Below are 14902 nucleotides of genomic sequence, written 5' to 3' on the forward strand. Positions count from 1 at the left end.
TAAAGCTTAGACCTGGGCAACAAACGTGCCTGGGTTCCAAGTGCCTCAGTTTTTTATCCACCTAACCAAGACAGTTCTATCTGCTTCAGAATGTTGTTGTGAAGATGAGATAAGGGAATGCATAGTAAATGTTCGGTCCATACGTGCCCACCAATGGGTAGTTATTACCATTCTCTTACCCTCTCAGCCTGGTACTTCAAGACCTGCTGCAGATGGCACTGCCCCATCCCCAGCCAGGCGAACTCAGGTACATAGAACCAGCACTGATTGAGCGTCTTCTATAGGCTGAGCACTCAAGGCAGGCACTGAAGATACAAAAATGAATAAGACGTGACCCTGAACTTAAGCAGTCCACATCCTTAAGGGAGCTAGGAAGGAAGGGCCATCTCAGCAGCACCTGCTAAGTGTGGTGCCAGCCAGCCGCGCGAGCAGGGGTGGTCACCAAGGCTTTGGGCACCAAGCTAAGGAGCTGGAACTGAATGCGGTGTGAAGCCACTGGAAGGCTTCAGACAGAGGAATCAAATGCACAAATGTATGCTTTAGGAAACGATCACTTTAGTAGCAATGTGGAGAAAGAAGTTAGGAGGATATGAGTAATCCAAGCCAGAAATGGTACTTTGGACAAGGGAGTGCAGGGGAGAAGAAGGAATGGATTTCAAACGTGTCTAGATTGTGAACACCAAAGGCCTTGACATTGAACACTGTCCAATCCCTCAGTGTTTGGAGATTAAAGGAGGTGGGGATGGAGAAGGAGGCGACACAGAGGACTTGCATTCACATTAAAAAAAAAAAAAGTCTCTTGGGGCACTTATGGTAATTCAGCTTGCATTGTGGTTATCTGTTTACTTGTTCATTTGTTTAGTCAACTAACATCCACTGTCCACTTAGATGCCAGGCACTGTTTTAGGTCCTCGGAGGGTTCTGGTGACAAATGAATTTCGTGAGGAGTATCAGCAAAGACCAACCTCAGGGAAAAATACAAGCACAGAGGCTGGGGAATGGTGAGCTTTGGCTGGAGGGGGGGGGGCACAAAGAGGAAACTGCTGGGCACCCAGGCTGAGTCAGACAGTGCAGGGCCACGACTAAGGAGTTTGGACATTGGGTGTGGACATGGGGAGCCACTGAAGGCTTTCAACAGGGGAGAGAGCATCACAGCGGACTCTTAGCCAATCACACTCAGAGATGAACCAAAAATGTTTTACTTGTTTCCCTTTCTGGAATCTATGGGGACAAGGGCCTCACATTTTCCCTCTGAGTATTTTATTTTCAGACTTAACACAGAACCCATTATTTAGGAAATAGTCCACGAATCCATGTTAAGTGCATAAATGTACATGTACAGTCTTTCACACCCAAAGAAAATGCATAGGAAGTACGGCAGGAGTCTGGGCAAGCAAAATAAAGTGCAAGACCCGGCCCTGACCGGCGGCTCAGTGACTAGAGCATCAGCCCAGTGTATGAGTGTCCTGGGTTTGATTCCCAGTCAGGGCACAAAGGAGAAGCAACCATCTGCTTCTCTCCCTCTCCCTCTCCTCCTTCTCTCCCTCTTCCCCTTCTGCAGCCAGTGGCTTGATTAGTTTGAGCGTGGCTCCAGGCACTGAGGATGGCTCAGTTGGTCTGAGAGCATCAGTCTCAGTGGCTAAAAATAGCTCAGTATTAGAGCATCGGCCCCAGACAGGGTTGCCAAGTGGATCCTGGTCAGGGCACATGCAGGAGTCTGCCTCACTACCTCCCCTCCTCGCACCCCCCCCCTAAAATGTAAGACCCCTGGCAAACCAAGCTCTCTCTAAGGGTCCTCAACCCCACTAAGAATGAGGCTATAGGCCTTTTCATCCAGGAGTGAACAGCTCTGGGCAAAAGTTCTGAAATATCTTTGAGGAGCCAGTTCCGAGTCTCCAGCCACTCACCTCTGAGCAGCTTGAATACTTCTAGGACTGCCTGTGAGAGCAGGATTATAGCCCTGGGCCTTTGGGGGAGGGGAGCGGTGCCCTGGGCTGCGCCCTCATCTGCCCACCTGATGTGGCATTTCTCAGGTGTACTCAGGCACCTGAAGAGAGGGTAACCAGCCAGTCTGGATTCCCCCACCAACCCAGAGCCCATCTGCCTCACCAGCCTCTGCCCCTTGGCTCAGAACCCCCCACCCCAGTTCTAGCCCCTGCTCCTGCTATTGTGTGAGGCTTTGAGTTGATTTTCTCCCCACTTGGGGGGCTCATTTCCTCTGTCACAATCTTGGAAAACCCTTCTGCCCCGATCTACAAAGCATGAGGAAAATCCAAGGGACAGTGACAACATCAAGGTTGAATGATCATTAACCAGCAAAGACACTGGAAATGAATAATTTCCTGATAAACATTTAAGTATGTTTTTTATTTTTTAAGGGATTAACTATTTCTGGGGAGAGCCACTTCAATTCCATAGGTACATTGAACATCTTTATTATATGCGGCTTAAGTGTCTGTTTGTCGCCAATAGCTTATTGGTTGCTTGCGTAACTGTACTAGCCAATGGGATGAAGTTGTCACGGCATTCAAATAGTCCTGCCTTCTGGCATGACACCTCACAAATTGAGGTTAAAGATTGGAGCAATTATTATGCTGTTAAGAAATCTTAACACCAGAAGGGGTCTTTGCAATGGTACAAGACTAGAGGTTCTCCAATTGAAAAATAATGTCATAATAGCTAAGTCTTTGGCTCCTCTAAAGGTGAAATACATGTCATTCCAAGAATTGATTTGGCTCCATCTCAAACAGGGTTGCCGTTTCAATTGAGACGTAGACAATTTCCTGTAAAACTTGCCTTTGCTATGACCATCAATAAGTCTCAGGGCCAAACGCTTAAGCGTGTTGGCATTTTTTTTACCTGAGCCTGCATTTGACATGGTCAACTTTATGTTGCCTGTTCAAGAGTTCGTGAAAGAACGGACGTAAAATTAAAAATAATTGATGGTCCTCTGCAAGGCGAGCTTAAAAATGATGGAAAGATCTACACAAGAAATGTGTACAAAGAGATCTTTGACATGTGAATTAACATTTTATTATTTAAATCACCTTTATTTATTGAGCTAGAGGTGGCTCTTAAGAAATGTACTGCCAGTGGTTTCCTTCATTGCACTCTACTTTAAGCAATTAAGCAAGTAGAAGGGGGAAACCCCATGGGGCACTAAGCAAAGGGGCGTCCTCGCCACCTGCCCTGGGTAATTCAGTTTGAATTAGCAGACACCTTTGCACAAATCATTTTAATTACAATTTATAATATCTGGAACAGCAGTCATTTCGTATGACCGCCGGGCTTTCTAGTTTACTATAAGTAGTGATCAACAGAAGAGAATAAAGAAAAAGAAAACTTGCAGACATCAGGGAATCCAGAAGTTCATTTGGCTTCAGCATATATTATTTTTTTCAGAAATAAAGTTTCCTTCTTACATTGATTTGATTCAATATTAAAAGGAGTTCATATTTTCTGAGTCTTCACCCTGATCATGGAAAATCTTTGTGGGGATGGGTGGAACCCAGGATTCAAATCAAAGTCCACTGCAAATAATAGCAAAGAAAATTTTTCTGCATACAGATATTAAGAGTTGGCTATAGTATCTTCTTGATTAAGCTGGCTATAGTATCTTCTCGAATACCAAAATAAACTTCTAAGATAACTCCTTCTAAAATAGTGCTCTATAATGTTTCCCTCAGCTTCCTGTCTGGCGCACCTTTGCTCACGGGCCCCATGCCACCCAGGCCTACCTGCTGGGCTGCCTCATGGAAGAGTTCCTGCACCTGAGACATCTGGGCCATTCTCGTGGAAGCAGGGGTCCTGGTGGTCTGGGTGGCAAGATGCCTCTGGAAGGTAAACATCATGCTCAGTCAGGCAGGCTTCCCCTTCTCGCCCTCCTGAGCATCCATCCTTCCTCTGAACCAGACAGCGGCCCTGGCTGAGGAAGCAAACTTGTTCTGCCTCATCCAGAAGCTCATCCCTCTCCCTCTTCAATACCTGAGTAGAGTCCACTCATCCTTCAGAGGCTCCCTGTGCCCAGATTGTGCTAATCTAATGCTCCCAGCTCTCTTCTTCCCCGAGCTCCTTCAATTGGGGTGGGGGAGCATTAAGCTAACTGCCTGGTCCTTGACAGTTTTACACTCCTCTCCCATCCTCTGAACCATCACATGCTAGAACTGGTTCCAGGCAGTGACTGAATGTAAGGCTGGACCATGAGCAGAGTGGGAGAGAGGGATGTTTAGCAGGTTGTCTGGGGGTCACTCCAGAGCAGAGTCAGAAAGGGGCGGGGAATGGAGAGGGTGGGTGAGAAAAGGATGGCTAAGTAGTATTATCAAGGCTTCCTTTGTCATGGGACCCAGCTTTCCCTGGGGGAGGACCATGAGCCTGCCTCTGTGTGCCCCTCTCCCAGCAGAGGGCCGGACTTAGGGCTCTGGACTCGTTGGAAGGGGAATGAAAGGAAGAATGAGAGGAAGGATATGAGGTAGAGCTTATGGTCATGTGAGAAGAGCCTGACCCTTGACATGGCCAGCAAAAGCCAGGAAGAAAGTTTACTGAGTTTTCAAGGCAAGAAAACTGGGCGAGCGGTCATTGTTTGCTCAGAGAGAAGCTGGGGAGATTGCAGGGATTTGGTGCGCTGCAGATGTGCAGGTGGGTGAGTAGAGTGGGGGAGGGCAGACCCAGAAAGTTCCCCCATCCAATCCGGTGCAGCGTCCTGCACATTTCCCTCTGCTTGGGCCCTCAGCCGACCCGAAAGGATCCCAAGATTTACTGAGACCTGCTTGGAAGCCGGAGCCCAAGTGCCCTCGCATCTCGGCCCCTCCACTTACACGAGCCCGCGATGGCGCAACCCTCCCCCTCCACCCTCTGCGCGTACCGGGCACTAGGCAGCTCTGGGTCGGCTGCAGGCGTGCGAGTCCGCGTGTCCGAGTGTCCGCGTGCAGTCGCGCCGCCGGTTCATGCGCGCCAGGTGACTGGGGAGGAGGGTGGATCTACTTGAGCAGGGGCAAACGTAACCCACGCCTGGCCGCCTTCCTACCGGGTAGAGCTCCCCCGGGGAGAGAAGCTGCCCCAGCCCACCCTGTGCACTCCACACCAGCCCAGGCCGCCCTCACCTGCGCCGGACCGCGAGCTCCTGGCGCTGTGCCCGCCCTGTCCCCGCCCCGCCGCCACGTGGCTGGCCAGGTGCCGCTGTGCGGGCCCCAGCTGTCCCACTGGCGCGGCGTGCCCGCCCAGGCTTGGGCACCCAGCCGCGCCTGCACCCACGAGTTCGGGTCCAGATGGAGAAGGAGGGGGCTGCAGTGCCTGCCCCTCCTCCAGAGCGGTCCGCACACCCACCGCCGCCCGGGGGGCTCCGCACTCCGGGACAGCCCTCCAGGCCCCTAAGAAGGGGACCGGAGTCTAGACCCGGAGGGAAGGGGGGGGGCGGTGGTAAGGGGAGGAGGATCTGCCACCTTCAGACTTGTCTCAACCGGCCCCTGCGCTACTGCCCTCGACAGCGAGTTCAGTGCGAGCAGCTGAGGGGCCCGGCTGGGAGCAGGAGCCGGGATTCGAGCCTCTCACTGCAGCTCCCTTTTAGGAATCACAGTTGAAGCCGGCACACGGGACTGAGCTGGTGCAAAAGCACCCCTACAGGAGGCTGAGCCTGCGCCCCAGAGATGCGAAGTGCCGCTGGGCACTGGACCACGTAATCCCCCGACTCTCAGGAAGTGGAAGTCTTTCGCCAGGCAAGTGCCCTCAGCATGCTGAGGTGTAGAGAGGAAAGTGTCCCCACCACCGTCAGCACTGCTTAGAACCGCCCTTGGGGGCTGGGATGAAGTTAAGTTTCCAGGACCTTAGCTTGCGGGGGGAGGGGGGGGCACACTAACGTACAGAGATTAAATTATCTCCATTTCCAATCTGGCATAGTAGCTAAACTTAAATGAAATAGGCTTCCATGAAATAGGAGGGCAGCTGGGAGTACTTCCCACACCCACATGAGCCTTTGTGTAAAAATCCCTAAAAATAGAGGTTTTCATTTTAAAAACAAAAGGGAAGGCAAAGTCATGGGAACATTGACGGAGCCTCAACCTCTCCTGCTCCGGTGAAGAAGGGTTTGTTTTGTTTTGTGGAAAGACATAAAACACAAAATGTGCCATTTTAACCATTTTTAAAATTTAAAGAAAAAATTCCATTGATATGAGAGAGAGAGTGGAAGCAGGGATAGGAAGAGAAGCATCAATTCGCCTTCCCACCTAGTTTTTCCATTTAGTTGTGCACTCATTGATTACATGCCCTGACTGGGATCAAACCCATGACCTTGGTGCCCACTTTTTAAAATATTTTTTAAATGTACAATTCAGTGGCGTTAATTACATTCACCATGTTGTACAATCATCATTGCTATCTATTTCTAAACCCTGTCATCACCCCAAACAGAAACTCTCTAAGCAATAACTCCTCATTCTCCCTTCGCCCAGCCCAGAGTAACCTCCAATCTACATTGGCTCTACGAATTCACTTCTTCGGGACAGTACTTAGTAGTGGAACTATCTGTCCTTTTCTGTCTGGCTTATGTCACTTAGCATAATGTCCTGAAGGTTCATCCACATAGTAGCATGTATGAGAACCTCATTTCCAGCAAAGAAGTTTTTAATAACCCATCTCTGCAAAAGGAAAGAACCCTACAATAAATTTACAGGTTAGCCATCCGTGAACAAAGGACAGAAGGCAGGCAGGATGACACCATCATAATATCGGAATCCACTATATGCCCATATATTCCGTCTATATGGTCAATACAGTCATCGTTATTATTCACTTTGGGGTCAGATATGACACTTTGTGTTTTGTTTTGTTTGCCACAAGCTGGTTTCCTCTTTGCTATCACCTTCTGATGAGCCTCCCCCTAAGTGTCAGTGGGAACTTTGAAGAATCCACATTCAATCCCATACCAGCCTGAGCTAAAAACATTAGAAAAGGAAATTTGCCCCTCTGTTCATAACCACCTACAGTGCATCCGTAAAGTCATGGTGCACTTTTGACCGGTCACAGGAAAGCAACAAAAGACGATAGAAATGTGAAATCTGCACCAAATAAAAGGAAAACTCCCAGTTTCATACCTATTCAGTGCAGTTTGATGTGGGCTCACGCACAGATTTTTAGGGCTCCTTAGATAGCTATCCCGTATAGCCTCTACAGATCGTCACTGACTGATGACCTACCAGAACGGGGCTTCTCCACCAAACTGCCGGTTTCCTTCAACTGCTTATCCCACCGAGTAATGTTATTCCTATGTGGTGGCGCTTTGTTATAAACGTGCTGATATTCACGTTGCACTTTGGTCACGGATTCGAATTTAGCGAGCCACAGAACACACTGAACTATCCTCTGTACCGTCCACATCTCGACTGGCATGGCCGTGGGCTGCTCCGCCATATACATGGTGTTACGTCATCATCTGCGCATGCGCACATGCTGCCACATCATCCTACAGAAACTGGGAGGCTTTTCCTTTTATTTGGTGCAGATTTCACATTTCTATCGTCTTTTGTTGCTTTCCTGTGACCAGTCAAAAGTGCACCATGACTTTACGGACCCACTGTACTTTCTGTCTATCACTCACTATATTCTAAATGAGATGTTCCCTTCAAAGCTCATTAAGTATCCTCTAAGCCTGAGGACAATTGTTTGTTTCTGTTCTTCATTTGGAGGCTAGACAAACCTTTCCATCTGCAAAGAAGTATATCCTACTTAATGTGGATTTATTTTATAACAATGAAACTAACCTTTTTTAAAAAAAAAACACCACTCATATGGAAAAATAGTGTCCTGCATATCCTTTGGACAGAACAATTTTATTTTTAAGATACTACCCTACATGACCTAGTATAAGAATGTTCATTGCATCAATTTTTAATAGTATTTAAAAATTAGAATCTAAATGTCCACTAATAGAAGACTAATTAAGTAAGTTATGGTTTAGCTATACTATGACAATCAGCATTAAAAAGAATTAGGTAAGGTTTTTTTGGTTTGTTTTTTGTTTTTTTAAGTGAGAGAAGAGGAGACAGTGAGACAGACTCCCACACATGCCCCAACTGGGATCCACCCAGCAACCCATCTAGGGCCAATGCTTGAATCAATCAAGCTATTTTTAGCACCTGAGGCTGACAAGCTGGGACCAACAGAGATATCCTCAGTGCATGGGGCTGATGCTCTAACCCAACCACTGGCTGCAGGAGAGGAAGGGAGAAGGGAGAGAGGGCGGGGGAGAGAAGCAGACAGTTGCTTCTCTTGTGTGCCCTGACAAGGAATCGAACCCAAGACATCTATACACTGAACCAATGCTCTATTATTGAGCCAATTGGCCAGGGCCAGAATTAGGTGTTTTTATATGTACTGTTACGAAACTCTGTTTACCACATAATAATAAGCAAAAATAGCAAGTTGCAGAATAATGTGTATAGTTTATTTTTTAAAAGCAGTATATGTATGTATATAGTTTGTATGGGAAAATGCACATCAATCTGTTGATAGTGTTTATCTCCAGGTAGTAGGATTTATATAGTGAGTAAAGTAGGAGAGGAAATCTACTTTGGTGTACAAATTCTGGATTTTTATTGAAAATTTTTTCATACCAGGAACACATTACTTTTGGAATCTTATTTTTCAAAAACTAAGAAAATTGAAAGACAAATGTGAGGCAGATTGTATTTTTCAAAGATGGCTGCACTAACCCGTCCCATCCCAGAAACTCTTCTTGCATTACAACATTGACAATCCTCCTCAAAGAGGGTTTATGTTTTCTCCCCTTGCACCTGAACAGACCTTTGTAAATGTCTCAACCAAGAGTAGAAGTGGAAGCTATGACACTGTTTGACTCCGTAGGTTAGGTCATAAAGGCAGTAGGGAGGTCATCTGGCTTCCTTGCTCTCAGAGCACTCATCCTGGGAAATCAGCCCCCATGCTGTGAGAAAGCCCAGGCCACATGGGCAAGTCACATAGGGGTATTCCCACCAATAGGCAATGTCAACCACCTGACATGTGAGTGAAGCAAGCCTTCAGATGACTCCAGTCCCCGGCGTTGGATTCTTCCAGCTGAGGTTCCAGACACTGCAAAGCAAAAACAAAGTCCTTGGTGGGCTCTATCTGAATTCCTGACCACAGAAACCATGAGAGATAATAAATTATTGTTGTTTTAAGCCAGTGATTTTCAACTGGTGTGCTACAAGAATTGTTAAAACATGCAATACCTGACTATTTAGGCAGAGTCACTACTTTTCTCTTAGATTGTCAAATAAGAAAATAACAACAGTCAACACAATAATAGCTGTCTTGTGTGAATAAATCAAAATTATACCCTTTTCTTTTTTTCAGGTTGGCTAAAATATGTTTTTTGATGTGCCACAGAATTTTAGTAATTAGTTTATGTGTGCCATGAGATAAAACAGGTTAAAAATTGCTGGTTTAAGCCAATGAGTTTTGGGGCAATTTGTTATTCAGCAACAGATAGCAAAAACTCAGTTCATCCAGCCAACATAAAATATATTGTTTCTTTTAACAGTATTTTTATTTATTATTCAAATTCACTGTTATTGCAGTCCCAGTATATTAAAAAATCAAAATATGGTTCTTAAATTCACCTTTTGTTCTAGTTAGGAACAATAGTGAGGTTGTTGCTCAACTACAGACAGAAGGCCCTTCAAGCCTCTCCCTTCCAACGGTTGGTCCTGAGGCCGCCTTCTTGTGTGAAGGCTGGAGAAGAAATCCCGTCTTCAAACAATGATTCATTTGTCAAAATGTCTGAACCCTGGGGAGAGATCAGAGCTTGGACAAAGCTAGCCAAAACTGAAATGTGAGAACATTAATTGCTGATATAAATAATGTATGTATAAAAAAAACACGTCTCACAACCTATTCCCTAAAACCACACTCAGAGGGTTGCAGAGGGGAGTCTGGTGGCCTTCTCCCCAGGCTGCCTTAGTCAGTCACCTGGGGGTGGTGTCAGAAAACACGAATACCCAGGTCTGGTGGGGCCTGGGCATCAGAATTTTCTTTAAATGCCTCAAGAAACTCTAAGGTGAACCAAGGTTGAAAACCATGGAATTTCTAGCTCAATAGGGTTTTTTTGGTGGTGGGGGGTAGGGTGGCTTCTTTAAAATACTTGAGAGGTAGAACATATCCTGTGCACCAAGGTGTCTTGCTACAATTGTAATTGTCAATGACAAGGAAGTGAAATGTATCACTCAGAGAACACAGATAATTTAATATATACAGGGTGGGGCAAGTAGGCTATAGTTGTTCATATGGAAAATAATACAATAATTGATAAATAGTAACACAAGAATAAACTCTGGCCCTGGCCGGTTGGCTCAGTGGTAGAGCATTGGCCTGGTGTGCAGGAGTCCCAGGTTCGATTCCCAGCCAGGGCACACAGGAGAAGCGCCCATCTGCTTCTCCACCCCTCCCCTCCCCCTCTCCTTCCTCTCTGTCTCTCTCTTCCCCTCCCGCAGCCAGAGCTCTATTGGAACAAAGTTGGCCCAGGCACTGAGGATGGCTCTATGGCCTCTGCCTCAGGCGCTAGAATGGCTCTGGTTGCAACAGAGCAACGCCCCAGATGGGCAGAGCATCACCCCCTGGTGGGCATGCCGGGTGGATCCCGGTTGGGCGCATGCGGAAGTCTGTCTGACTGCCTCCCCGTTTCCAACTTCAGAAAAATACAAAAAATAATAATAAACTCTGGTAACACAAAGTAAACTTACTTTTGCCCAACCCTGTAGATATATTTTTAAATAAATCTATTTTAATAAATAAATATAAAATATATGTTTTAAAATATATTTTTAAAATAAAAATTATATATTAAAAAAATTTTTTTTTCTTTTTGTTGGTCATTGTGATGCACCTTCCAGGGCATGTCTGCCAATTTTCAAAAATCACAGGATACCTGATTAGGTGGTGACGCAGTGGATAGAGTATCACCCTGGGATGCTGAGGGCCCAGGTTCGAAACCCCAAGGTCGCTGGCTTGAGCCCAAGGTCACTGGCTTGAGCAAGGGGACACTGGCTTGGCTGGAGCCCCCCAGTGAAGGCGCATATGAGAAAGGAATCAATGAACAGCAAAAGCACCACAACTATGAGTTGATGCTTCTCATCTCTCTCCTTTCCTGTTTGTCCCTGTCTGTCTGTCTGTCTGTCTCTCTCTCAGGAGTTCTGCACACATTCAGAAAAATTTGCTAGCTTTGAGGGTAGAGTCAGGACTTGAACCTATGTCTGGTTCAAATACCAGGCTCTCTTCTCTACACAAATGCAGCCTAATTCAGGGGGAGAAATAAGAAAAAGGTTTTCCATCTCTCTGGACTTTGAAGTGTATTTCCAAGACCCCAGATGCAAGGAGGAAGACTGTCGGAAGTGCTGTCAGGCAGGAACAGGAAGGTGGCAACTCAGGAGATGCAGACCTGACCGGTGTGTAAACCTGAGAGCTCCCAGCACCCAGAGGGTAGGGGCAGGCCCCCAGTCCTGCTCTGGCTTCTGGGGTGGGGCCATGAGAGGGGATGCCACTGCCCTGCTGCCAGGTGTCCCTAGCTCCTGTTGAGCAGGTTTCTCCTCCAGGATCTATGCCATTTGTTGACTCTGGGAGTTTGCCCTCTGACAAGAAAGGCATTCTTCCTCCATCAGCCACCTGGCACCTGGCGTGAGCCAGGACCTGGTAGGACTATAAGAAAATGTGACTCAGAGAGAAGCCTGATGAACAGGGTTCCGCGTATTTTATGAAGGACAATGGCAGTCTTCCTGGACTGGGACAACAGTGCAATTAGCATTCAACATTTGCTTATATATGATAAACTCGATGATAGACCTTCAAGAGTCTCCATGAGAAAAGTTAGGATTGACTTTGAGTCCTGGCTTTTCCTTTCCACTATGTGATTTTGTCCACAGTCCTTAATGTGTCTGAGCCTCAGTTTCCTCATTTGTAACATGGAGTTAATAAGACCTGCCAAGCGTACTTGGCAGAGTTGTTATAAACCTTCTAAAATGTTGCTGGGAATTGAAATCCACCTCAGCTCTCTTGTTTTCGTAACCCATCTTTCCTTGCATTTTGAAACACACATGACCAGTTGTCTGGCCCCACTGCCGATATTCACAGAGCCTCAACCTCCCTGGCAGTGCTCCTCCTACAGCACTTGCCAGCCCTTTGCATCCTTGGCTGTAACTTACAGGGCCGGACGCTCTCTTTAAACAATATTCACCAGTTACGTGATCACCCAGCACTGTGCCCAATGCTGACACACAATGGGCAGCAAGATGGCTCTGGAGAGGCGGGAAACCACACGAATAAGCGGATCATTAGAGACACCTGTGCTAGGAAGGGGCTGTACAGGGTGGTCCGCGACTGAAATGGCTGTGAGTGGGGGTGTGCAGAGGGGAAGGTGGTATGACCTAATCAGGGAGATCAGAATAAATGTTTTGAACGAAGTGATGCTGGGGTTGAAATCTGGGTTAAGGGGATTAATAGGTAAAGAGTGTAGAAGAAATTGTTTATTTGTGGCAGAAGGGGGCATTACAGAGGTAACAAGACTGAAAGCAGTTCAGGAATGAGAGGAGAGGGACAGAGGGGCTCACTGTCAGGGAGGCTGGGGCTATAGTCATAGTCAGTGGACTGCCATGCAGGGCCAAGGTAAGGAGCTTAGTGATTATCCAAATAGCAACTGAGAAGCTCCTGAAAGGGTTCTGCATGGCTGTTGTTGGGGAAAGGACTGGAGGGCATCACGAGTTGGGGCGCAGAAACTTGCAGAAAGCAGCACAGACAAGAACTGGGGGTGACCTGGGCTGTGCTAGTAATGGGAAAGGGTTTGAAAGAATTGGAGAAATAGTCACAAGCCCTGATCCCCATGAACTGCCAATCTGATTGATGACATCACAGAACTTTTTGAGCCACATCCAGCAGTTAGCAAAGTCATTTGCCATTGATAGGCCACACATGTGGATGTGGCTGTTTGCTTTTTTTCTTTGTTCGTATGCAGCTGGGGTGGGAGATGGGCTGAGGCCACCCCACTTGCTCACTGATGGAGTCCCGGCCATCCCACCTTGACTCACTCTTCTGCAAATACTGAGCTGCTCTCATTTCTCCGCAGCGAGGATGGCAAGGTGCCAAGCGGAAGGAAATGGCTTTAGAAGCCTGCAGTCTTGGCCCATTTCCACACTAGGGTTTGGGAAACAGATCTAGCACATGACAGCTGCTTCTCACTAGTCATTGATTATTGTGTCTCCTTTGGGAATCTTGTTTAGAAGTCTGTGATGGAAAACAGAGACCCAGCATTTCCAGGTTCCCTGATCACGGCATCATTTTATTCCTGACAAACCTCCAGCACCACTTGAAATGCTTTCACCGTTTCGGCCTTGTACCTCATAACATTTTTTATTCATTCCTTCCTGCTTATGTGTGAGGCACTGTTCTATAGTCTGTAAACAAAATGCCCTACAGAAACTTACAAACTAACGCAGGAATCCCCCAATCTTCTCCTGATGAACCACCAGTTTCCAATTTTCCTGAACTACTAACACAGAAAAGACATCTAAGATCACCTAACCCACACGGGAGGTGGGGTATTGCGTACCATCAGGCCCTCGTTTCTGGCTGGAGTGCACCTGCTACAGACCAGCCGTTCAGGCGAAAGAAAACAAAGGAGAGCCAGGAACGAAGAGAAATGGAAAAAGCAAAATAAATGTGAGAGAAAAGGGTGAGCTAGGAGGACCATTCCCTCACAAACGTGCCCCTTCCTTCTGCTTGGTGAAGCGGGCTGAGGCCCAGCCTTCTGTCCACAACTTTGGCTTTTGCCTAACGGGTAGCCAGGTTTGCAGGATGGTGTTTCTGCCTCTTTGATCCTGACAAGTCTGACTTCTCCCCCTTCATTCACTGCAGTATCATTCTCCATGTTCCATCCCTTCCACGGTCTCTGGTCATGGAATCATAAATTTATATAATTCCTGTCATTTCTGCTTCATAAAAGTTATTCCTTGCTGGTCAATTAAATCCAGACACACAAAACCCTCTCCTATCTTCTTCAATCTTTTGAAAGATACTGTCACCAAGTTAGGATTTATTACATGCTGTGCTTTACATGAAAGGAGGCTCCCAACACTTGTCCAACTCTGCTGTCTAGTCTTTGTGCTACTTCTAAAATCTGAACTGGGAAATGGGGAGTGATTTATAGTTCACAAATGATCTAAAATGATTTGATACAGCAACAATGACACTTTATTTTTACTATTGCCATCTTAAAATAACTGAAGCTCAGGAAGGACAACTGACTTTAACAGTGTTACCGAGATCAAAGTAGAGCCACAACTTGGTCTCTGGATGTGGAGTCCCTTGCTCAGTGTATCCACCTGTGCAGCCTGCTGTCTCCCTCCTCCCCAACAAGACCACATACAGCTCACCTAATGCTGCCCCACGCAGCACACCAGTCATGCCGCCCTCGAGTGCCATCGTCTGCTCTCAGCCCCGTCTCCTGTGATGTCGTGTAGGCACTTCACTCAGTCTTAACCCTCATATCATTGACAACAGTTGTGTGATAGTGCTGGAGTTCCCATAAACAAAAGGAAAACTATCATATTGAGGTTTTAACTAAGTTTTATGGTGGCCCAAACACCTTGAAAGACATGGTCAAGGAAAAGACAGTATTAGATAACTAGGGGATAGTGGAAGTTTTCTGACATGAAGACTGCCATAATTAGCCTGGGAGTACTGACTTCAATGGATTAAAAATTCTATTAACACCATCCTATGCAGACTGCGCTAGAATGACCAGTTAGCACTGATTCAATTGATCCTAATTGCAGAAAAGCACCCCCCAGTATCCATTTCCTACTGCCCAGTGAGAGAGAGGTGATCTCTGTGCATCTTGACCCTCTGGCCTGTGAATCCCTAGAGCATT

At 46.7% G+C, this 14902-nt stretch overlaps 1 protein-coding gene across 6 annotated transcripts in view; it reads right to left on the reverse strand.

Moving 5' to 3' along the window:
* The window catches only part of SLC12A8 (solute carrier family 12 member 8), a 167401-nt gene extending 162288 nt beyond the window's left edge, over positions 1 to 5113 (reverse strand). For 5 of the 6 annotated variants that reach the window (XM_066347896.1, XM_066347891.1, XM_066347895.1 and 2 more), the window contains exons 1-2: positions 4862 to 5113; positions 3738 to 3833 (exon numbers count right to left, since the gene is read on the reverse strand). In XM_066347896.1, the coding sequence (XP_066203993.1) occupies positions 3738 to 3788 (51 nt within the window). In that variant the 5' untranslated portion in view covers positions 3789 to 3833; positions 4862 to 5113. Of the gene's footprint in view, positions 1 to 179; positions 306 to 3737; positions 3834 to 4861 lie in introns of all 6 variants that reach the window. The other variant, XM_066347892.1, reaches the window with a different exon arrangement.
* Positions 5114 to 14902: the final 9789 nt, after the last annotated feature.

Source organism: Saccopteryx leptura, chromosome 8 (assembly GCF_036850995.1).
Source record: "Saccopteryx leptura isolate mSacLep1 chromosome 8, mSacLep1_pri_phased_curated, whole genome shotgun sequence".
In the NCBI taxonomy this organism is placed as follows: Eukaryota; Metazoa; Chordata; class Mammalia; order Chiroptera; family Emballonuridae; genus Saccopteryx; species Saccopteryx leptura.